We start from the raw sequence: 25,322 nt of genomic DNA, 5'->3' as shown, positions 1-25,322 counted from the left end.
CAATCACCAGCCTGACCCAAGGGGGAACCAATCTCCCTATGCCTGCCTGACAGAACGTCACATTCCCACCCACCGCGGCTCATTTGTCCCGTGTGTGTTTATACGCTACATGTGCCGTAGCAGGACTCTCCGCACCGCACTTGCTTATTCGATTTGCATATCTAAATAAGCATTTTAAAACTCATGGGTAGAACACTCCATCCTGCACGCTCTGGCATTACATCTCGAAGGTGAGTATTCACTAATGCGCACGTGTTTGTACCGACAGCCGACGTAAATGCGCTCCGCCTGGGCTTTGGGGCTCCCCACGGCTCCACGGGCTTTCACCTGCAGTGGAGGACGATGCACGCGAGGCGCATGCGTCTGCCTGCTACTAGCCGGGATCTTCACGGTGCTTCTCCGCGCGCACCCTCACGCGGCCGCTGTAATGATTGCTGTCATGAACGGCGCGTTTTGCGATTTTCAATATGGAAGTCAAGCCGTTTGCTGATTACATTACCGCTTTAATCATCCCTCACTCGCGCGAAGCTACCCCTACGTCTCTCGTTATACGACACACTTCAGTTCGTCGCCTTCCAGAACAAGCATATAGCACCATCATTTCGAGCTGCCCACTTTTCAGAATTGCGCATGCACGGCTTTTAAATTAATTTTGTTTAGACATATATAGTGTATTGCAGTATGTCTCCCGTCCAGGCGATGGCAACAATGATTCATGAATGTGCAAAACACTGGGTTCTATTGTACTTAAAATGCGTGTGTGCCGTTGAGAATCATTTATCATATTTTTTATTTATATATCATGCTTGTAATGTCGGGTAGTCCGCTCAGAACAAAGAGCTGAATTAGACCCGTGAACGTTGCATTTCATATGCGCAGTCAGCAGGTGGCGACATAGTATCATCGTACGCTGCTGACCCATTTTCAGCGGCCGTAACAAATATGGCGCCTCTATCCATCCATCCATGCAGTACCGCGGTCTGTCCTCCAGGATCTTTCTTCTGTAAAAGTTAGACCCTCCTATTCGGATGGAGCGACACGCAGGTCTGTTTTATATGCTTTTGTATGTGCGTCTGTTGCTTGTTATCTGTGAAAAGCTTAAACTCTTAAAGAAGTTAAAAGTGATTTCTGTGATTTCAGAGGGATAGTTTGGTAACAACATGCGAACGAGACCCAGTAAAACTGGAGACCATTCCCCACTGTCAACTGACAGAAGCTGTTTGAAATCTTGAGAAGGGTGCCGTGCTTGAGCCAAATGTCCTGGCACAGAGCAGGCTAACCGTTAGCTTTCTGTCCCTCTGGGCTGCTCATCTCTGTCACTGCGTGTGCGTGAACTTGACCTCGTACCCCCATGGCGTCCTCTCTCATGCGCGAGTGGTCCCTTAATCTGCAGTCTCCTTGGGTGTGCTCCTCCAAGAATGTCTGGGCCACATGGCCATTTTGTCCGCCCTTACACGCAGCGGGTGAATGTTGTCAGGAAGCAGTAGCGATTAAGCTGGTATCAGTATGTTTGGGCCCCTCTATCCAGCAGGGGGCGCATCAGACTTGCATGTTTCGGCCGTACTGGGCTACCGCTGCTGAAGCGCATAATTTTGGGGTGTCCGAGGCCTGCTTCCTCGCCAGCCGAACTTCTGCAGTCTCCTGGGAATCTTTCTCGAGACCCAGAGCTCTCGGCAGCTAATCCTAAGAACTGTTTTGCTTGCTTTCACTGTGCATGTGATGAGCGTGAAGATGATGACGTCAGCTGCACCCCCCCCCGTTCGTTTGTAATGCGTGCCGGCATTGAGACTCCATGCATTTACTTTGGGATTTATTACTCGCGCCTCCCCCTGATATCCACGTGGTTAGCATAATAAAACAATCTGTCGTGTCAGAGGTCAGAGTCCGGGCCTGGTCTGTCCCGGAGGAGTAGCTCTTCAGAAAGGCAGCGGGGAAACAAAGACTAGGTGGCGGGGAGGGACACCTCCCCCCCACCCCGGCAAATGTTACATGTACGTGTGTGCCAGTGTCTATCCTTGTGCATATTGGTAACACAGTCTATTTAAGATCCCTGCTTTATGCTGACCTCGCCGGTGACCTCCGTAATGCATAATGACTACTGATGCCTGGCGGAAAATGGTGGCGAAAAGCCGTGTTGCAGCTGCAATTCCTGCTTATTTTTGTAGGATGACAGGAAACAAAGAGAAGCACGCATTGCCGTTCCCGCCGCCGTGCTCTTTATTTCTGGCAAAGGAATAAAACGGGAAATACATAGCATGAGGCATGTTGGAACAGCGTCGCGGAGTAACACGTTGTCTTTATTTATTTGCTTATTGATTTATTTCTGTCAGTCGGAAACCCCATACCCGCCCCCGTGTCGTCGGCAGGACATGAGAGAATGACAGAGGGCCGCGGATGCGACAGTGTCATTTGCAGTCCGCTGATTATCATAACTGCGTCCATTAGTGACGCTTCGGCGAGACCGATCCCTTCCAACTGAAGCGGGCACATCGGCGCTTATAAGCGCCTTTCCTGGGGAAGGCAACTCGCTTTACTCCATAAAACTTGTTAACGATTATTTTTGAGGATGCTTTTAGTTTTTTAATGGTTAGGTTGGTTTTGTGGGGCGACTTCTGTGTCTTTGTTCGATGTTAGACCAGAATCAAAGAACGAAGGTGATTCTTATTCTAATTTTCTGTTTCTTAAAACAAAACTGGGTTTCTAAAATAAAACCATGTTGTGTTTAAATATCCCCAGTATACATTTTTAAAATAAACACAATTTTATAAGTTCGCATTTACTATTTAAATATACATATGTCCACATAACAGAATTTAAAATGTTTTACATAGCATGAATTTGGATGTTCATTTATTGACGGCAACTGCAGTTTAATGGTTCGGTCATTTATAGGTACATAATCTTATGGCTATTTAGTGTTCCGTATACTTACATTGGCCTCCACCTGCACAAATGAAACAGCGACAGCGATCTTTTGCTGAGGTGAGCCTCTGCTTTATCGTGGTCTCGTCGTTTTATTGTCTCTTATACTGCTGATGTCTGCTCCTGCCTTGCAGGTAAAAATAAAGGCCGCACATTATTCGTTTGCGTATGTAGGCTACTGCAGTCAGCATTTAACACCTGACCAAGGACCGTGTTTCGTTTTAAGATGTGATTTCCTGTTTCGTTTATATTTTTCTTCTGCTTTCTCTCTGTAAAAAGCACTAACTAACCTTCAATAGAGATGACGCTTTAATCTACCATTCCTTCGAAATTACTGTTTTTCAGCTATAAATATTCTGATGCGGTCCCGTTTCTTCATGTAATCCCGTGGCTGCGATTCCTGCAGGCGATTGAAATATAAATATCAATACATGTTTCACTATTCTAATAGCCCATTTCATTGAGACAAAATCCCAAACACCTCCGTAGTAATGGAAATATGCACATCATCGCTTATCGAATTCAGCGTTTTTCCGTCTGCACATAACGCAAATGTACGATTTCAGATTGCGTTTCGTGCTTGATATTTGCAGTATGTTTCCGAAAACTGGCGGGATGCTTCGCCCGTCCGGAGCCGCACACGATGCACTTAGCGGAGCTGCTCCACCTCCCTCCTCCGGCCTGAGGCGGTGCGTTGCGTGTCGGAGCGGTCGGTTTCCGTTCTTGTCCCATGCGGGGCGGAGGCTGCCGGCGTGGATGATCAATGGCCGACCCAGGCACAGTGTCCCGTCCGCTGGCCAAATAAACAGCCCGTCGCCGTCATTAGCGTGCCATGTCCCGCATGCAGTGACTCCTTCATCTTCATGAACCTTCATCGTCGCGAACCAAGGGTTGCCCCTGAAACGCGTCGGATGTCTGATGCCTTTCGCTTATTTATATACTTAGAAAACAAAATGATGTCTAAATGCTTAGTAAACAAATGCTGTCACCTCTCATCATTTGCCAGGTTCGCCGTCAGTAGGTGTCCGTGTCTGCAGCTGCGTCTGTGCTCCGATGTTTCGTTTGATCTTGATGCCAGACCACAGCTTGCATTCTTTTCCCGGCTTAAGTCACACGCACCTCAACGTATGAATCATTGTCTAGATATTTGCTGTTTCTAAATTTTCGTTAATAGTTAAAAAAATAAAATACCGTCGTAATTGACTGATTTCAGAACTGCTGCTCCGGCCTGTGTGAATGCCACGCGTTTGTAAATCCGCATGCACCTCGGCGTGATGCTGCCTGCGAGCCTCACTTAGCACGGAGGCGCCGCAGTGCCGCACTCCGCTCCCTCCGCCTGCTCCGTGGTCACGGTGATTCTTACCGATATTGCATTTGTTTTCGGCCTTGAGATTCCGACTTGCCTCTGAAATCCTTACGTGGATACTTTATTCAACGCTTATTGTGATTTTTCTCATTAGGTTATATGAACTAAAATGGTGGAGTTTTGTGCTGTACAGGATGATTCCCTGGAACTCACCTGTGCAGTGACTGTGTGGGTCACTGATTTGCACGTGGCACAGACATACATAGGAAACCGTGCAGCATGTTTACCGCTGTATTCAGCTGGAGACCAAAGGCCTTGCAGACACACTGGACCCAGACCAGCAGTACTCCCGTAGCCTCTCACGCTGGGTGTTCACTAGAATGTTCTTTTGCAGAGACGGTCCCTCGCCACACGTGTGTTCTGTGTGTTCTGGCTCTGTCCGCCGTGGTGTCTGCGGTCTGTCCCTTGGCATTCACCGCGTGCCTTAATTGTGTGAAATTAAATCAAGGTCCACTGTGAACACAAAGAGCCAAACCCGAGCGTGAAGGCTCCCGCTCCCTCTGCACTCAGCGTCCTGTATCGGCACGTCCGTCGCACACGGAGCCTTTGTACGGAGCTGCCGTCTCCCGCGTGTAAGCGTTAGGGGAAACGTGTCCACCACAGCAGTGATGGAGTCGGACAGAGCGTCACAGGAACTGTAGGGGACGGAGCGGGGAGCAGCGCGGGCGGGGAGCAGCGGCGGGGAGCAGCGCGGGCGGGGAGCAGCGCAGGCGGGGATGTACCTTTCTCGTGCGACAGTGCCGGTGCAGGCGGCACCTGGTCACTGTTTTGTTCTTGCGGATCTTCTGGCTTGTAGCGAAACAAAGGCGAGCAAGTGGTGAGGTGTGTCACGGTCACACGGCGTCACGGTCACAGTGTCACAGGCGAGTCGCTCACACACAGGCAGGACGCCGCCGTCTGCAGGAATGTGCTAGCCCTCTGTGCTAAGTCGTTAGCATCACGCCAAGATGCTGGATAACGCTCTCTCAGCTCTCTGTCTTCCCCTTCTCCCTCTCCTCCCTCTCCTCTCTATCTCCTTCCCTCCCCCTCCCTCTCCTCCCTCTCCTCCCCTCCCCCCCCATCCTGTGGTACGTTTCTACACCAGCCTGTATGTGGCTTTAAAAAACGACGCAGAAGGAAAAAGGGAAAGGAGGGCAGCAGAGATGGGGGGGCTCCCAGATTCGGGGGGGAGGTGTGATGCGAAGGGGCTGACCGGATAGGTGAACCCCCCCCACGCCAGACAGACCAAATCAGGAACGGCAGGTTGGCATCAGATTGGAATTCCGTGCTAAATGGGAGGCTCAGGCAGAGGTGCTTCATCCATCCATCTGTCCATCCATCCACCTCGAGGCTGGGGTCCAAGGGGTATCTTCCCATCTCTGACGGGGGTGAGAGGTGCTGCAGGAGAACAGGACATCGTCGTCAGGAAGAAAGTGGGAAATGTGCCCCCCCCACGCTCCCCTATCCATGAAGTCCTTCATGAAAAATCCAATTTCAGTACATCAACGTAAGCATGTCTGGCCAGAGGGTGGCCCGGCTTCAGCCCGGCTTCAGCCCAGCTTCAGCCCAGCTTCAGCCGAGCAGTGCAGGGGGTGGTTTCCACTCAGGCTCTCACTCCTCTACCCTGCCGTCTCTATTTATGCTTTCTGGTTGAGTCCGCCCCCCACCCCCCCCCTCAAACACACACACACCCACACACACACACAGATGCACACACCCTCCCAACGCTCTTCTCCTGTCCCGTTCTCGACCTGGATCCCCAGCCCAGCTGATCAATACAGTGGTGGGGGGAGGGATTAGCCTACGGGTCCAGCTGGCGGGGATTACACAGGCGTGGGTGTAGGGGGCCCTGCATGTCAGACAGACGCACACACGCCTGTGCTGGATAAATACATGCAGATATATGTAGTCAATGGAGGGGCTTAAAATGAAGAGCTAACCTTTGAACCCGGGCCTCTCTGCTGATGCTGGCAGGGTCGTTTGTCTGCTGTGACCCCCATCTCCTGGGAACAGGAGGCTGCCCCCCATCCCCCACTGTGGCTTACGTGGTGCCCTCATGCTGCCTGAGCGTGAGCCTCCCTTTGTGTTCTCGCTTGCGATGTTGCCATTGGCCCATATATGCTCAGGGTCATGGGTGGCGGGATGGGATTGGACAGTCCATACACACACACGCTAAGGGTCACGGGTGGCTGGATGGGATTGGACAGTCCATACACACACACACGCTAAGGGTCACGGGTGGCTGGATGGGATTGGACAGTCCATACATACACACGCTAAGGGTCACGGGTGGCTGGATGGGATTGGACAGTGCATACACACACACACGCTAAGGGTCACGGGTGGCTGGATGGGATTGGACAGTCCATACATACACACACTAAGGGTCACGGGTGGCTGGATTGGATTGGACAGTCCATACACACACACGCTAAGGGTCACGGGTGGCTGGATGGGATTGGACAGTGCATACACACACACACGCTAAGGGTCACGGGTGGCTGGATGGGATTGGACAGTGCATACACACACACGCTAAGGGTCACGGGTGGCTGGATGGGATTGGACAGTCCATACATACACACGCTAAGGGTCACGGGTGGCTGGATTGGATTGGACAGTCCATACACACACACGCTAAGGGTCACGGGTGGCTGGATGGGATTGGACAGTGCATACACACACACACGCTAAGGGTCACGGGTGGCTGGATGGGATTGGACAGTGCATACACACACACACGCTAAGGGTCACGGGTGGCTGGATTGGATTGGACAGTGCATACACACACATGCTCAGGGTCACGGGTGGCTGGATTGGATTGGACAGTGCATACACACACATGCTCAGGGTCACGGGTGGCTGGATGGGATTGGACAGTGCATACACACACACACGCTAAGGGTCACGGGTGGCTGGATGGGATTGGACAGTGCATACACACACACACGCTAAGGGTCACGGGTGGCTGGATTGGATTGGACAGTGCATACACACACATGCTAAGGGTCACGGGTGGCTGGATGGGATTGGACAGTCCATACACACACATGCTCATGGTCACGGGTTTCTGCAGACTGAAGCATGAATCGGCCTGTTTAGGTGTGTGTAAGTGTGTGTGAGAGACCTATGAACAAACAGATGAATGATTGCGATCTTCCCAGCATCTTTCACATTCATTTTTAAAGGGCACACTTGCTCAATACCTCTTCCCAGCAGCCCCTGCCCCCTCTGAAGCTGTCCAATAACGTGATACCGCTGGGAAGATGGGAGGTGTAGTACATTTTAAATAGTGCTGCTACAACAGGACAGCGCAGGAAAATTAATTTACACTTAATGAAGGGAAAGAAGTATATTTGCATATTGATTCATATAATATGTTTTGTAATATTTCAAGACTAATGCAAGATCAAGAAAAAATGGACTGAAGGCCGAGATCAGGTTGATCGGTCTTCAGTCTAAGACCGGATCTCGAGAACTACACCTCTGGTTTCCAGGGCCACGTGCTGCAGTCGCCCGCCTAGGCTGTGCCCCTCTTACCTCACCTTAGATGCATGATCACAGCCATAGTTTCCTATGGCTGATCTGACCTCAGGAGACCCCAGGCCCCATTTACTAACATCTTTGTATATTTTCATGACCAGTTTGCTGCAGATTTTTTCTCGTTATACAGGTAACACCCGTTTAATGGCTCATACAGTTTTTAATTTTATTTCAGATCATTACTTAGATCATTACTTTTCTTCTGTAAATGTTTTGTAGTCCCAGGGGGAGTCAGCATATCCCAGCATGCTTCTGAGCAATTATTAATAGCCCCTGTCTGTAATTGTAAATAGCTGCTGCTGTTGTTAATGTTAATGGTTGCGATTGTATGTCGCACGTTGCGCAAGTGTTTGCCCATGTCTTGTGCCGCTCTGTCCTCCTGATGTGCCCTGGACTTGTGCGCCATGCCCTGAAGCTGGGCCCACCGGACCCCAGTCCTGCCGCAGCATGCCCCGAAGCCGCCCCTGTCAGCCCACCGGACCCCAGTCCTGCCGCAGCATGCCCCGAAGCCGCCCCTGTCAGCCCACCGGACCACAGTCCTGGCGCAGCATGCCCCGAAGCCGCCCCTTTCAGCCCACCGGACCCCAGTCCTGCCGCAGCATGCCCCGAAGCCGCCCCTGTCAGCCCACCGGACCCCAGTCCTGCCGCAGCATGCCCCGAAGCCACCCCTGTCAGCCCACCGGACCCCAGTCCTGCCGCAGCATGCCCCGAAGCCACCCCTGTCAGCCCACCGGACCACAGTCCTGGCGCAGCATGCCCCGAAGCCGCCCCTGTCAGCCCACCGGACCCCAGTCCTGCCGCAGCATGCCCCGAAGCTGCCCCTGTCAGCCCACCGGACCCCAGTCCTGCCGCAGCATGCCCCGAAGCCGCCCCTGTCAGCCCACCGGACCCCAGTCCTGCCGCAGCATGCCCCGAAGCCGCCCCTGTCAGCCCACCGGACCCCAGTCCTGCAGGCAGAGCCAGCAGGAGCACCTGGAGTTGGAGCGGCTGCACAGCAAGCTGGCCAGCTGGGAGCAGGAGCGTGACCACCAGGCAGGCCTGACCAAGACATTTTAGGTGACATTACGGGGCCACGAGATGGCACTGCTTAGCCCGGAGGAGGCGTGTAGTTAGCTCAGCTAACCCTGAAGAGCTGCAAGCTGCAGGAGGCAGAGGCCATGATGCAGGACTGCAAGAATGCAAGAGGCTACCCACCTGGAGCCGGAGTGGCTGTGCCTGGCCGCCTGACCCTGCAAGCAGGAAGTCCCACGGCAAAACCCACCTGCCACAAAACCTCAGGGCCCCATCAAGGGGGGAGGAAGAAGAACTGGGGTCAGAAGGAAGCCGCACCACAGCACGACTGCAGCAGCCCCTTGCGCTGGCTGTCCCTGGAGATGGGCCTGGCTGTGGGAGTCCCTGGGTGTGGGGTTCCTCGGCCAGGGAGACCCCCTGAAAGAGGCATTAGGTCCCCTTAAGGTGCACAAGAGGAAGGGTCGGTGCTGGGCCCCTGGGACTTGCTTCAGAACTGAGATGGGGACTGGGGGTGGTAGTTACTGGGATGGTCGACCATTGGGAGGGGGGCAGTGTAGCACTGGCAGTTGGCATATCCTGGCATGCTTATGGGCAATTGTAAATAGCCCCTGTCTGTAACTGTAAATAGTCCTTGTACTGTTGTTGTTATGGTTATAGTTGCCATCCTAATCGTGGCGTGTATGTTTGCCCTTGTCTGTGTGTACCCAGTCCGATCCTCTCGTGTTCTTAGCTTGCATAACTCTCCCACCTTACAGTTCGGCGTCTGACCAACTTGTGTTTCAGCTGTGTGTATTTGGGGGTTCGGTGCTCGTTGGGTGCCTGCTACAGTCCCGTTCATGACGAGGATGCAGAGCCTGTTCTGTCCCCGCAAGCAAATCTCCTTGGTTTTCGGTGCTTTCGCGATGCCTCGGTTTGCCGGGCGCCGCAGTATTTTACTGCATTTTGATAAAAATGAATATACGGATAATTGTAAAATAAATAGGCTGTATAGTGTTAATGTTAATGATTGCGTCATGATATTGAATAATATGTGTCGATCAAAAATAAATACTTTTAGAAAATTAATAAAAATGTCTTAATTACGTCGATCGTGAAATGCATAAATGCCAAAGCTGATATTTGATAACACTGGCAGCCTCTCACTGCGGTTAGTTCAATTTGCCAGTTGGTGTACATTTTATGGCAGAACCATGCCTTTTAGCAAATGGGAAACATGTTTATATTTAGTGAAAAAACAACATCTGGGCCCTTTCTGTATCTTTGGTTTTTGTATATCCAGCGTAATTGTCTTATTTTTGCCTTAAATGAGTTCTGCTTTGAGGGCGGCAGCAAAGTCACCTGTATGCCGAAATGGCTTCTTATTGTGAAAATTTATTTTTTTATTGAATTTCCCTCCGCCACAGCATAGGCGTCCATGCCAATGTCATATTCATACAGACAGTTAATATCCAGTTGGCCTCATGAATATCGATAGGGCTCCGCTCGCTGTCCTGACGCCACGCCCACTTTATAGCGCCTGTCCGCAGCTGTGACTTTCTCTTTCCATCCCTCTCTCTCTCCCTCTTTCCGCTACGGTTGTCCTGTTCGATTCACGGACACCCTGTAAACGGGAAAGGTCCTCCCGCGAGCAGCGTTCGGTGTGCATGGTGACGACGGGAAAACGAGCGCAAAGCCAGCGTCCCTCTTCCAATGGCGCCTCGCATACAGACTCCTCATTACTATCGCAAACGAAATCAGCCGCGCATTAGTCTTGTCGTTTTTATTAATACATTGTCGAGCTTTATGTTAGATCCGGATGCGCAAAGATCGCGCATCTATGGTCGCTCTGTGATTTAAGACGCAAGACTGAACCTGTACAGTATGTGGAGCCAGAATTTACGGCCCATCGTCGAGTACGGAAATAGCAGATGACCTGTCTTTCCGAAAAAGCACCCTGTCCCAAAGCTGGCTTCTTTGTAACTCAGGTCTGAGGGTAATCGCATGAGTCTCCTAGCAGTGGCGTGGTTTCCTTGCTGTAAAACTTTATCCCTTTAAATAGCTTTTCATGAAAGTTAGGCTTTCTGTTTGTCCCTGCCTCTGCTCTGCATCTCACACTGCACTGCTGACAGTAACACGCCGGATCGGGAGACACTGCAGTGGTGAGGTTGGCGTGAGGGATTCCTGACAGCCTCTCGCAGGCACTGCGGAGGCCTCGCTGGCCAGGGCTCAGGAACAGAGACGTCTCGGATGGCATTTTGAGCCCCAAATCTTAAGTGCGGGGATGTCAGGCGTAACATGATCCGCCATGCTAAGGGCTCCTGAGATTTCCATGGCGATGGTAGCCGGCCTAGGGATCAGAACGGGCAGAGGATGTTCGACAACCTGAGGCAGTATCCCGCTGACTGTAGCGCTGGGGAGAGGCTGGGGATGGGTGACCATAGGCCTCTCCATGGCAACTGGAGGGTTGCTAGGATACCACTTTGGATTAAAAAGAATGGGACAAACAGCCAGCGGTTTCTCTCGTGCTCTTCCCATGTGACCTGCCCAGAGATGTGCTGCAGCGGTCAACTCCTCACCCACATCCACCTGTGAACAGTGAAGGGGGCTCAACTCCACGACACCTGTGTTAATGACACACCTGGTAACCCTCCCTGTAACCCCAACCTTCATCCCCACCTGTTCAAGCAGAATGAGAGAGCAGGGCATTGTGGGAAAATCAGCAGTGTGCGCACTTTGTGTTCAGCCTCATGTCCACGCCTCCTCTTTCATCCCCCTCCCAGACACCATCACTCGCCAGCCAGAATCCCAGGGCTCCCATGATGCTGTGCGGCAGCCTGGTCCCACTACACAGACTATGAGTCAGGCACCATAACTGTTGCAAATGTCTAGCAGCCCAAGAGAGGAAGGCAAAGGACAGATTGTGCCGCCCCACAGTGGCCTGCCCCCCTGCCACACCACCCACATCACCTCTGCCCAGGCCAGCTCTGTTTGTATCTTGTGGGGGGGATAACGGACTAGAAATGCCAAACACACAAACCCCACCCAAAGAAAAGGAGAAAAGAGAAGAAGTGAAAGTCAACTGCCAACCAAACTCTGCATTTCACAAACGTCTCTGTATTTGCGCTTTGACTGTGTCTGTGTGCGTGTGCCTGTCTGTCTGCGTCAGAGGTCCTGCCCGGTGTCGTGTTCCCCGCCTGTCTCCTGGCCACTCTTTCTCAGTGTTTATCTGCAGCATGGACTCTGTGCCCGTGCTCTGTGGCTGCTTGCTGGCGGTGGGGCCCGAACCCGAACCCGAACCCTAATCTGCCCTCCTCCAGATCCTTCTGCTCCTCCATTCCTCTATTTTTTTTCTTTTCATGTTTTCTTCACTGGAAATGGCGAGTCTGTGCCCTGTGTGTGTGTGTGTGTGTGTGTGTGTGTGTGTGTGTGTGTGTGTGTGTGTGTGTTCATGCCATGATCCCCCCCCTACCAGGGTTGCACTATTGGTCTGAGTGTCTCTCCATATTAACCCCTGGGTGTTTGGCCTGCCCACCCATGGTCACAGGGCAGTTCTGCAGGGGCTGGCGGCTCTCGGCAGACAGGCTGTGTCACCCTGTGATTCTGGGCTGCCTCTCGGCAGACAGGCTGTGTCACCCTGTGATTCTGGGCTGCCTCTCGGCAGACAGGCTGTGTCACCCTGTGATTCTGGGCGGCTCTCGGCAGACAGGCTGTGTCACCCTGTGATTCTGGGCTGCCTCTCGGCAGACAGGCTGTGTCACCCTGTGATTCTGGGCTGCCTCTCGGCAGACAGGCTGTGTCACCCTGTGATTCTGGGCGGCTCTCGGCAGACAGGCTGTGTCACCCTGTGATTCTGGGCTGCCTCTCGGCAGACAGGCTGTGTCACCCTGTGATTCTGGGCGGCTCTCGGCAGACAGGCTGTGTCACCCTGTGATTCTGGGCTGCCTCTCGGCAGACAGGCTGTGTCACCCTGTGATTCTGGGCGGCTCTCGGCAGACAGGCTGTGTCACCCTGTGATTCTGGGCGGCTCTCGGCAGACAGGCTGTGTCACCCTGTGATTCTGGGCTGCCTCTCGGCAGACAGGCTGTGTCACCCTGTGATTCTGGGCGCCTCTCGGCAGACAGGCTGTGTCACCCTGTGATTCTGGGCGCCTCTCGGCAGACAGGCTGTGTCACCCTGTGATTCTGGGCTGCCTCTCGGCAGACAGGCTGTGTCACCCTGTGATTCTGGGCGCCTCTCGGCAGACAGGCTGTGTCACCCTGTGATTCTGGGCTGCCTCTCGGCAGACAGGCTGTGTCACCCTGTGATTCTGGGCTGCCTCTCGGCAGACAGGCTGTGTCACCCTGTGATTCTGGGCTGCCTCTCGGCAGACAGGCTGTGTCACCCTGTGGTTCTGGGCTGCCTCTCGGCAGACAGGCTGTGTCACCCTGTGATTCTGGGCGGCTCTCGGCAGACAGGCTGTGTCACCCTGTGATTCTGGGCGGCTCTCGGCAGACAGGCTGTGTCACCCTGTGATTCTGGGCGGCTCTCGGCAGACAGGCTGTGTCACCCTGTGATTCTGGGCTGCCTCTCGGCAGACAGGCTGTGTCACCCTGTGATTCTGGGCGCCTCTCGGCAGACAGGCTGTGTCACCCTGTGATTCTGGGCGGCTCTCGGCAGACAGGCTGTGTCACCCTGTGATTCTGGGCGGCTCTCGGCAGACAGGCTGTGTCACCCTGTGGTTCTGGGCTGCCTCTCGGCAGACAGGCTGTGTCACCCTGTGATTCTGGGCGGCTCTCGGCAGACAGGCTGTGTCACCCTGTGGTTCTGGGCTGCCTCTCGGCAGACAGGCTGTGTCACCCTGTGATTCTGGGCTGCCTCTCGGCAGACAGGCTGTGTCACCCTGTGATTCTGGGCGGCTCTCGGCAGACAGGCTGTGTCACCCTGTGATTCTGGGCGGCTCTCGGCAGACAGGCTGTGTCACCCTGTGATTCTGGGCGGCTCTCGGCAGACAGGCTGTGTCACCCTGTGATTCTGGGCGGCTCTCGGCAGACAGGCTGTGTCACCCTGTGATTCTGGGCGGCTCTCGGCAGACAGGCTGTGTCACCCTGTGATTCTGGGCGGCTCTCGGCAGACAGGCTGTGTCACCCTGTGATTCTGGGCTGCCTCTCGGCAGACAGGCTGTGTCACCCTGTGATTCTGGGCGCCTCTCGGCAGACAGGCTGTGTCACCCTGTGATTCTGGGCGCCTCTCGGCAGACAGGCTGTGTCACCCTGTGATTCTGGGCTGCCTCTCGGCAGACAGGCTGTGTCACCCTGTGATTCTGGGCTGCCTCTCGGCAGACAGGCTGTGTCACCCTGTGATTCTGGGCTGCCTCTCGGCAGACAGGCTGTGTCACCCTGTGATTCTGGGCTGCACTGGCATTGAAAATGGGCCTTACATTTTCGCCCAGATAGACTCAGCACACATAAATGCCCAGGGTGAATTCTGCTGAAGGGCTAATCCCCTCAAATCCATCAGCCCAGTATGTCAGATAGCCAGCCTGGGCTTCCTGCATGGCATGGGGGGGCCTTCAGGGGGTTCCGATCTGGTAAGTGTCTGACAAAGAGGGTTAGTGTTTGATGCATGCTCAGTGTGTATACTGCACGTGTGAGTGTGTGTTCATGCTCAGTGTGTATACCGCACGTGTGAGTGTGTGTTCATGCTCAGTGTGTATACCGCACGTGTGAGTGTGTGTTCATGCTCAGTGTGTATACCGCACGTGTGAGTGTGTGTTCATGCTCAGTGTGTATACCGCACGTGTGAGTGTGTGTTCATGCTCAGTGTGTATACCGCACGTGTGAGTGTGTGTTCACGCTCAGTGTGTATACCGCACGTGTGAGTGTGTGTTCATGCTCAGTGTGTATACCGCACGTGTGAGTGTGTGTTCATGCATGTGCCTGTAGGCTTGAGTTACATGCTGCGCAGTACTCAGGGTTTCCTCCCAATATCTCTGCAGTGAATTACCCAGCATGCTTCTGTGCAGCCGAGGTCTGCCCCCCCCCCCCCCCCCGCTGTGACCTACTTGTGAGCCACTGCTACAGTGTTTCACAGGAAGTTAAGCCTCCAAACAGCACCCCGTGAAGCCCCTCCCCAGCAGCCCCGCCTCTTCACAGAGCTCTAGCTCATCCCCCCCCCCAAATCCCAGCTGCCCCACCGCCCGATGCCTGCCCCTCTCTATCTGAGCCTTTTTAATGTGTTTGAGAGTGAGAGCAGCAGGGGGGGCCCTGTTTTGTGCCAGGGGTGGGGGTCCCAAAGATGCTCCTTCTGCTCCATCGGAAGCTCAAGCAGAAGATGATAAAGACAGGAGTGAACGCAACACATACAGCACCCTCTGCATCTGCATCAGGAGGTCTGCAAAGGGCATGTCTTCCTGTGGTCTTCCTGTGGTCTTCACACCCCTATGCACACGCAAATAGGGCAAAAGGGACTCCGCCCAGGTGGGTACTCCTCCACACCTGGCAAACAACACACTCCTGTGTATGTCCTACATCAGTGAATTCCCGGCAACAAGTGCCCACAGCAGTGCCTGTATGTTTTTGAGGTCCTAGAAGATGCAGGCTGCATAGGTGCCCCCAGGGGTGCCTGTGTGTTTTTGAGGTCCTGGCAGATATAGGCTGCATAGCTGCCCCCAGGGGTGCCTGTGTGTTTTTGAGGTCCTAGAAGATGCAGGCTGCATAGGTGCCCCCAGGGGTGCCTGTGTGTTTTTGAGGTCCTGGCAGATATAGGCTGCATAGCTGCCCCCAGGGGTGCCTGTGTGTTTTTGAGGTCCTGGAAGATGCAGGCTGCATAGGTGCCCACAGCTGTGCCTACGTGTTTTTGAGGTCCTGGCAGATGTAGACTGCATAGCTGCCCTCAGCGGTGCCTGTGTGTTTGTGAGGTCCTGGCAGATGCAGGCTGCGGAGGTGCCCACAGCTGTGCCTGTGTGTTTTTGAGGTCCTGGAAGATGCAGGCTGCATAGGTGCCCACAGCTGTGCCTACGTGTTTTTGAGGTCCTGGCAGATGTAGACTGCATAGCTGCCCTCAGCGGTGCCTGTGTGAATGTGAGGTCCTGGAAGATGCAGGCTGCATAGGTGCCCCCAGGGGTGCCTGTGTGTTTTTAAGGTCCTGGCTGATATAGGTTGCATAGCTGCCCCCAGCGGTGCCTGTAGGTTTGTGAGGTCCTGGCAGATGCAGGCTGCGGAGGTGCCCCCAGGGGTGCCTGTGTGTTTTTGAGGTCCTGGCAGATATAGGTTGCATAGCTGCCCCCAGCGGTGCCTGTGGGTTAGTGAGGTCCTGGCAGATATAGGTTGCATAGCTGCCCCCAGCGGTGCCTGTGGGTTTGTGAGGTCCTGGCAGATGTAGACTGCATAGCTGCCCCCAGCGGTGCCTGCGGATTTTTGAGGTCCTTGCAGATGTAGACGGCGGAGCGCCCACAGCTGTGCCTACGTGTTTTTGAGGTCCTGGCAGATGTAGACTGCATAGCTGCCCCCAGTGGTGCCTGTGGGTTTGTGAGGTCCTGGAAGATGCAGGCTGCATAGCTGCCCCCAGCGGTGCCTGTGGGTTTGTGAGGTCCTGGCAGATGCAGGCTGCATAGCTGCCCCCAGCGGTGCCTGTGGGTTTGTGAGGTCCTGGCAGATGCAGGCTGCGGAGCTGCCCCGCAGATGCAGTTGTTTTACTTAATGAAATGTTATTCATTGTGCCCTGCCCTCTGGGAATGTCATCTTGGATGTGTGTGGATGATGTCATGCCTCTGTAGGGCACTTTCCCACCTAAGTGTCTCTGCTGTTCCAGCAGACAATAAACTTGCTGCAGAAGAGGGTGGCTCGTTTACAGTTACCTATTCGGGGTCTATTCTGGGGGCTTCTTTATTAATAGCCTTTTATTCCCTATATGCAACTGCAAGTCCTCTGGCTCCACCTTGTGGCTAAAAATAAAACTACACAAACAAGCATCATATCTACTTTCAGCGCAATAACTGCTGCATTTTGTATCGAACGTGTCACAGAGATATTTGATTTCACGGTTTTTATCTCTGCCTGCCCTGTAATCTCATGTACTTTGCTATAATATCAGCTTTGCCTGTGTTTTTGCTTTTCTTTGTTACATTACATGTCATTATATCAGGTAAATGGTTCATTTCCAGTACAGGCTTATGACCAGCAGGTGGCAGTACATCAGAAGTTGTCTAGCTTACAACTGCTGTTTGGTCTGCTCAACATGCGCCATTGCCTCAACCTCCTCTAGATGAATAACATATAGCACAAGGGGGATGTGGGTTAGCAGACATGACTCCCCCCTTTGTCACTGGAGGGCTCTGACACATAATTACTCCTCCTTGGGTAGTGTGATGCAGATATTATAGTCGTGCCCCCCCCCGCCGATTTTGAACAGCACATGGTGGGGCAGAATGAGGAAGGGCTTCCCCTCAGGGTTCTGTATTCCAGGTTCCTTGCCCTGGGTTCTGTTATCGCTCCTGGAACTGGGGCATCAGACTGTATGGGGATGAACCCAAACTTGGTACTGGTACACACTCACAGACATGCTCACACAGACGCACACACGCTCACAGACGTGCTCACACAGACGCACACGCACACACACTCGCAGACGTGCTCACACAGACGCATGCTCACACACACTCGCAGACGTGCTCACACAGACGCACGCACGCTCACACACACTCGCAGACGCGCTCACACGGATGCACGCACGCTCACTCGCAGACATGCTCACACAGACGCACACGCACGCTCACTCGCAGACGTGCTCACACAGACGCACACACACTCACAGACATGCTCACACAGACGCACGCACGCTCACACACACTCGCAGACGCGCTCACACGGACGCACGCACGCTCACTCGCAGACATGCTCACACAGACGCACACGCACGCTCACTCGCAGACGTGCTCACACAGATACACGCACGCTCACTCGCAGACGTGCTCACACAGATACACGCACGCTCACTCACAGACGTGCTCACACAGACGCACACGCACGCTCACTCACAGACGTGCTCACACGGACGCACACGCACATACACTCGCAGACGTGCTCACACAGACACACACACACTCACTCGCAGACGTGCTCACACAGACACACGCACGCTCACTCGCAGACGTGCTCACACAGACACACGCACGCTCACTCGCAGACGTGCTCACACAGATACACGCACGCTCACTCACAGACGTGCTCACACAGATACACGCACGCTCACTCACAGACATGCTCACACAGACGCACACGCACGCTCACTCGCAGACGTGCTCACACAGACGCACACGCACGCTCACTCACAGACGTGCTCACACAGACGCACACGCACACACACTCGCAGACGTGCTCACACAGACACACGCACGCTCACTCACAGACGTGCTCACACAGACGCACACGCACGCTCACTCGCAGACGTGCTCACACAGACACACGCACGCTAACTCGCAGACGTGCTCACACAGACACACGCACGCTCACTCGCAGACGTGCTCACACAGACACACGCACGCTCACTCGCAGACGTGCTCACACAGATACACGCACGCTCACTCGCAGACGTGCTCACACAGACGCACACGCACGCTCACTCGCAGACGTGCTCACACGGACGCACACGCACGCTCACTCGCAGACGTGCTCACACGGACGCACACGCACGCTCACTCGCAGACGTGCTCACACGGACGCACACGCACGCTCACTCGCAGACGTGCTCACACGGACGCACACGCACGCTCACTCGCAGACGTGCTCACACGGACGCACACGCACGCTCACTCACAGACGTGCTCACACAGACACACACACACTCGCAGACGTGCTCACACAGACGCACACACACTCGCAGACATGCTCACACAGACGCACGCACATACACTCGCAGACGTGCTCACACAGACACACGCACGCTCACTCGCAGACGTGCTCACACAGACACACACACACTCGCAGACATGCTCACACAGACACACGCACATACACTCGCAGACATGCTCACACAGACACACGCACATACACTCGCAGACATGCTCACACAGACGCACGCACACGCACACTCACTCGCAGACGTGCTCACACGGACGCACACGCACATACACTCGCAGACGTGCTCACACAGACACACGCACGCTCACTCGCAGACGTGCTCACACAGACACACGCACGCTCACTCGCAGACGTGCTCACACAGACACACACACACTCGCAGACATGCTCACACAGACACACGCACGCTCACTCGCAGACATGCTCACACAGACACACGCACGCTCACTCGCAGACATGCTCACACAGACACACGCTCACTCGCAGACATGCTCACACAGACACACGCACGCTCACTCGCAGACATGCTCACACAGACACACGCACGCTCACTCGCAGACATGCTCACACAGACGCACACGCACACTCACTCGCAGACAGCGTCTCTGACCGCAGCAGTCTGATTTTTCTTGCTCTGTTCCCTCCCCCCTCCGCCTGACTTCCTGCCACCTGTGTGTAGGTGTGGGTGTGGGTGCAGGCGCAGGTGTCAGGGTGCTCGGGTTATTTTTGTATCCTGTCAGATATTTTTGTGCGCCTGGACACGTGTGCCTTTTCTTTGTTAGTGCATTCATTTCCGTCGTAGTACTACAAGCTGCCATGATGGCGGAAACCCACGAGTACGACAGACTAACGGCTCCCCCTGCTGTCGGCGCTGTGAGCTCTCACCCTAATCCTGATCCAGTGCTCAGGCCAAAGGAGTGAGCACGCCTTTAAGTTACAGTGGCCTTTTCACCAGCACGCCTTTTAAGTTACAGTGGCCTTTTCACCAGCACGCCTTTAAGTTACAGTGGCCTTTTCACCAGCACGCCTTTAAGTTACAGTGGCCTTTTCACCAGGACGCCTTTAAGTTACAGTGGCCTTTTCACCAGCACGCCTTTAAGTTACAGTGGCCTTTTCACCAGCACGCCTTTAAGTTACAGTGGACTTTTCACCATCTCGCCCTTTAAGTTACAGTGGACTTTTCACCAGCACACCTTTAAGTTACAGTGGCCTTTTCACCAGCACGCCTTTAAGTTACAGTGGCCTTTTCACCAGCAAGCCTTTAAGTTACAGTGGCCTTTTCACCATCTCGCCCTTTAAGTTACAGTGGCCTTTTCACCAGCACGCCTTTAAGTTACAGTGGCCTTTTCACCAGCAAGCCTTTAAGTTACAGTGGCCTTTTCACCATCTCGCCCTTTAAGTTACAGTGGCCTTTTCATCAGCGTTTGGGCTGCATTGTTTTAATGATGTTTTTTAATCTTTTAATTTAATAGGGCCCAGTCTTAGTGTAACCTGTACCTGTGTGATACGATCTCACTGCGACTCTGTCTGAGTATGACCTGGTCTTAGTGAGACCCTGTCTGAGTATGACCTGGTCTCAGTGCAACCCTGTCTGAGTATGACCTGGTCTCAGTGAGACCCTGTCTGAGTATGACCTGGTCTCAGTGAGACCCTGTCTGAGTATGACCTGGTCTCAGTGTGACACGATCTCAGTGCGACCCTGTCTGAGTATGACCTGGTCTTAGTGAGACCCTGTCTGAATATGACCTGGTCTTAGTGAGACCCTGTCTGAGTATGACCTGGTCTCAGTGCAACCCTGTCTGAGTATGACCTGGTCTCAGTGAGACCCTGTCTGAGTATGACCTGGTCTCAGTGAGACCCTGTCTGAGTATGACCTGGTCTCAGTGTGACACGATCTCAGTGCGACCCTGTCTGAGTATGACCTGGTCTCAGTGAGACCCTGTCTGAGTATGACCTGGTCTAAGTGTGACACGATCTCAGTGCGACCCTGTCTGAGTATGACCTGGTCTTAGTGAGACCCTGTCTGAGTATGACCTGGTCTTAGTGAGACCCTGTTTCATTCTGAGCCAATCTTGGTATGACCTGGACTCAGGGCAACCAATCTTAGTGCGATCATGTCTCGGTGTGATCCGCCTTCAGTGCAATCTGGTCTCAGTGTGACCCAGTCTCAGTGCGATCCAATCTCAGTGCCATCTGGACTCAGTACAACCTGATCTCAGTGCAATCTGGTCTCAGTGTGACCCAATCTTAGTACCATCTGTCCTAAGTGTGACCCATTCTCAGTGTGACTCGATCTCAGTGTGACCCAGTCTCAGTGAGATCTGATCTCAGTGTAACATGGCCTTAGTGTGATCTGGTCTCAGTGTGACTCGATCTCAGTGTGTCCCTGCTTCAGTGAGATCTGATCTCAGTGTAACACGGTCTTAGTGTGACCTGTTCTCAGTGTGACTCGATCTCAGTGTGACCCAGTCTCAGTGAGATCTGATCTCAGTGTAACACGGTCTTAGTGTGACCTGGTCTCAGTGTGACACGATCTCAGTGTGTCCCTGCTTCAGTGAGATCTGATCTCAGTGTAACTCGGTCTTAGTGTGACCTGTTCTCAGTGTGACTCGATCTCAGTGTGACCCAGTCTCAGTGAGATCTGATCTCAGTGTAACACGGTCTTAGTGTGACCTGGTCTCAGTGTGACTCGATCTCAGTGTGTCCCTGCTTCAGTGAGATCTGATCTCAGTGTAACACGGTCTTAGTGTGACCTGTTCTCAGTGTGACACGATCTCAGTGTGGAGTCAGCGAGTGTGACAGAGCCAGGCCTGTGACTCTGAACCCCCCCCCCCCCCCACCTTGTCCGTCCAGGTGCAACCCCCACAAATTAGTGCTGTGTTTCCTGCAGCCTCCCTCTCACAGGTGTAGCCAAAGGCCCCCAACACGTGTCCTGCGGACAGGGGGCTCTAACGGCTGTTGCCACCGCAGTCTCTGACACACAAGCGGGGAGGGTCATGTGGCTGGGAGGAAGTTGCCGTGGCAACAGAGCGACAGCCCGACGCCTACACAGGGCAGATGCAGTGTGCGGCTCAGTGTCCGGTTGCCACTGGGACAAGGACGTACTTCTTAGAGGGCACAGAGAGCCCACTGTGGCTGGGAGGGGGGACATCCGCATCACGTGCAACACCAGCACATCTGGTATCCGCCCTCCCCCCCATGGTGTAGAGCAGTACAGCAGCACTTTTTCTCCAAAAGCTGCCCCCTTCTGCTTGAACCCTGAGCCTGCGGCCATGAGGGGGGTAGAGTCATGAGGGGTGAGCTGTGGGGAAAAGACAAAAGAACAGCCATATTGACCGAAGTGGGAGGGGCTGCTGAGCTCTGAACCCCCCCCCCCCCCCGTGATCCAAACTGCTCAAGAGTGTCCCTGACTGCAGGCTGCCGTCTCCTCCTCTCTCCCTCCCTCTGTCTCTCCCTCTCTCTCTCTCCCTCCTTCTCTTACTCCCTCTGTCTCTCTCCCTCTCTCTGTCCCTCCATCTCTTTCACCCCCTCTATCTCCCTCTCTCTATCCCTACCTCTCTCTAACTCCCTCTGTCTCTCCCTCTCTCTCTCTCCCTCCTTCTCTCTTACTCCCTCTGTCTCTCTCCCTCTCTCTGTCCCTCCATCTCCTTCACCCCCTCTATCTCCCTCTCTCTATCCCTACCTCTCTCTAACTCCCTCTGTCTCTCCCTCTCTCTCTCTCCCTCCTTCTCTCTTACTCCCTCTGTCTCTCTCCCTCTCTCTGTCCCTCCATCTCTTTCACCCCCTCTATCTCCCTCTCTCTATCCCTACCTCTCTCTAACTCCTTCTGTCTCTCTCTCTCCCTCTCTCTCTCTCCCTCCTTCTCTCTTACTCCCTCTGTCTCTCTCCCTCTCTCTGTCCCTCCATCTCCTTCACCCCCTCTATCTCCCTCTCTCTATCCCTACCTCTCTCTAACTCCTTCTGTCTCTCTCTCTCCCTCTCTCCCTCCCTCCCTCTCCCTCTGTCTCTACCTCAGCCTCCTCATTTTCCCCTTGTAATTATTCCTCCATATGTCACAATGCAGTAGGTTATTAACTGTTGGGGGGGTGTCATCTCTGTGCCCATCTGTGTAGTAATGAAAGCCCATTTGCAGATGAACAGGCCTGTCTGTCACTCAGTGCCTCCACATGACATCTCTGTCCACACAGACCTGAGACCCAGTGTCCATGGGGAAGGATTTAAAGCATGGTGTATGTGTGTAGTGGGGTCATGTATATGTTAAATAGTAGGGACCAAATGTCCCCACGATGTGATAAGAAACTGTTGATGTTGTGAGGGTCTTGTTTTTGATCCTCACAAAGGGAAATTTATAAAAATCTGTGACTCCAATCAAAAAACTAAAAATGCAAAGCGTCTTGAATTTTGTTTGCTAACTTATGGTTAAGGTTAGTGCTGGATAAAACAAGACAGCAAACGTGCTGTATTTGCCATCTGCACAAGTACACATCAGGATGCTTCTCCTCACTGGCCTGATCTTGCTCTCCATAGCCTGGGAGTCACAGCACAGGGCCAGCGAACACGCAGCACCCCTGCAACTGGAGGTTAAGGCCCTTTACTCAAGGGCCCACAGACATGGGACTGTTCTACCAAGGCTGGGGCTCAAAGCCACCATCTTCTGATTAGGGGCACAGAGACTTAACCTCCTGAGCCAGTCACCTATGGGTTAAGGCTGTCATTGCTGGGATTGCTTTTCTCCCCTAGAAATGAATGTGTGTGTGTGTGTGTGTGTGTGTGTGTGTGTGTGTGTGTGTGTGTATCTGTGTGTGTGCATGTGTGTGTGTGTGTGTGTGTGTGTATCTGTGTGTGTGTGTGTCTGTATCTGTGTGTGCATGTGTGTATCTGTGTGTGTGTGTGTGTGTGTGTGCGCGCATGTGTGTGTGTGTGTGTGTGTGTGTGTGTGTGTGTGCCTGCGCACTCCACACACACTCTAACAGCACTCTTTCCGGCCCCATCTCTGACAGTGACTCTCCCCTTTGTTTTTGAGCTGTGGGTTACAGTTTGACATGAAAACAGGAAGCATACTGGTCTTTTATTAGACGTGCTGTTCTGAGCAGCGGGCGATGATCTGATCAGATGGGGCATCCTGCTGATGTCACTTCCGGCGCCCGCTCCTACTCAGTCACCTGCGTCTCTGCCACGCTCTGCCTCTGTCCTCTGCCCGCCCTCGCCGCCACCTTTCAGGTACCTTTGCACCCCACCGTGGCCCAGTGCTTCATGACACATTTCTGCTGGATGATTCAGGTTAATTCTCAAAGGTACGACAGTAGCTTCATTTCTGAGATTCAGACCTAGAGCTTCCCTAGAACTTCACTGCATCTGCACCTCATTAACGCTGAGGTTAGTTAAAGCGAGTTATGTAGATGTGCACAGACCTGCATGGATGTGTAGGTAACAAAGGGCAGATGGACATAAAGTATCCCACTTAGCAGAGCAGGTGCTAATAAAGGCAGGTGAGGAAAGGGTTTCTGAAACTGACTGAGGCATGATGGGATTGGTGTGTCACATTCAGCACTGCTCACCCTGGAAGCTGATCAGCCAGTGTTCTGTGCTGTGGTGACTCATGCCCACACACTGGCACTGCAGTGGCAGAAGGCTGCCCTAGCCAGGTCTGAAGAACGGACGGAGGAGGCAGGCGGCAGTGGTCTTTCCCATGGCTTCTCGGAGGCCTTGCTCCGACACTCCCTGACAGCTTCTGTCACTCAGCTTCTATCTGTCATTTCCTGTCTGCCAACTTTTGTCTTTTGACTTCTCTCTGTCATCTTCCATCTGTAAGCATCCGTCTGTCGGCTTCAGTCTCTGTCGGCTTCAGTCTCTGTCGGCTTCAGTCTCTGTCGGCTTCAGTCTCTGTCGGCTTCAGTCTCTGTCGGCTTCAGTCTCTGTCCGCTTCTGTCTCTGTCCGCTTCTGTCTCTGTCAGCTTCTGTCTGTTAGCTTCTGTCTGTCAGCTTCTCTGAACCACTGTGAGATGTAGCCCCTGTACTTACATGATGACTGTAAGCAGGCAGTGTACACATACGCATGTGTGGTGTGACCTGCATGGAGAAACGAGTCCTGACCTGGGGTTTCTTCTCTGCATTGAGCACAGTTCAGTTGCTGCCATGGTGAAGGGCAGGTCAGGGGTAGGGTGAGGCTGCTTTGTGGTCCCTCTGTGTGGCTTCTAACCGTTACACCAGACACAGGGGCACAGATACCGTAACAGATTTAGGGGCCCAAAGTCTGTAGATGTGAAAGCGAGCCCTTCGCGGGCTGGATTGGGTTCACTTCCACATCCAGCAGATGCTGCCAGAGAGCTGCTAAATTTAGCTGTTCTGTATGCTGTGTGTTTCAAACGAGATGGTAATCATGTCAGCTGTGATCCAGTGTTTGCCCTGGGAAGTCCAGAGCACCAGCCCGGACCAGACACCAGACCTACATGCACTGACAGCACAGTCCTGGCTCCCCTGAGCTCTGTGGGTAGCATGTCCACAGCCTATAATAAGTTCTTGGTGCCCTTTTCTCTTCATACCATCTTACAGCACCCCAGTGCATGCTGGGAGTGTGCGGCCCACAGCACAAGCTCCCAGAGACGACTTCTTCCTGTGAGCTGACTGGGTCACCACCCACGACCCGGCTGCTGGTTCCTCCCCACTCAGGCCGCAGGAGCTGGTGG

The 25,322-nt window shown here is 53.6% G+C and overlaps 1 protein-coding gene across 2 annotated transcripts in view; it reads left to right on the top strand.

Moving 5' to 3' along the window:
* Positions 1–830: 830 nt before the first annotated feature.
* Positions 831–25,322, top strand: part of LOC125707437 (cornifin alpha-like) — a 34,213-nt gene continuing 9,721 nt past the window's right edge. Inside the window, exons 1-2 of one of the 2 annotated variants that reach the window (XM_048974570.1) lie at positions 831–1,044; positions 8,226–12,132. In XM_048974570.1, the coding sequence (XP_048830527.1) occupies positions 1,029–1,044; positions 8,226–8,866 (657 nt within the window). In that variant the 5' untranslated portion in view covers positions 831–1,028 and the 3' untranslated portion in view covers positions 8,867–12,132. Of the gene's footprint in view, positions 1,045–8,225; positions 12,133–25,322 lie in introns of those variants that run through there. The other variant, XR_007382287.1, reaches the window with a different exon arrangement.

Source organism: Brienomyrus brachyistius, chromosome 14, assembly GCF_023856365.1.
Source record: "Brienomyrus brachyistius isolate T26 chromosome 14, BBRACH_0.4, whole genome shotgun sequence".
Lineage (NCBI taxonomy): Eukaryota > Metazoa > Chordata > Actinopteri > Osteoglossiformes > Mormyridae > Brienomyrus > Brienomyrus brachyistius.
This window is presented reverse-complemented; position numbering and strand designations above follow the sequence as displayed.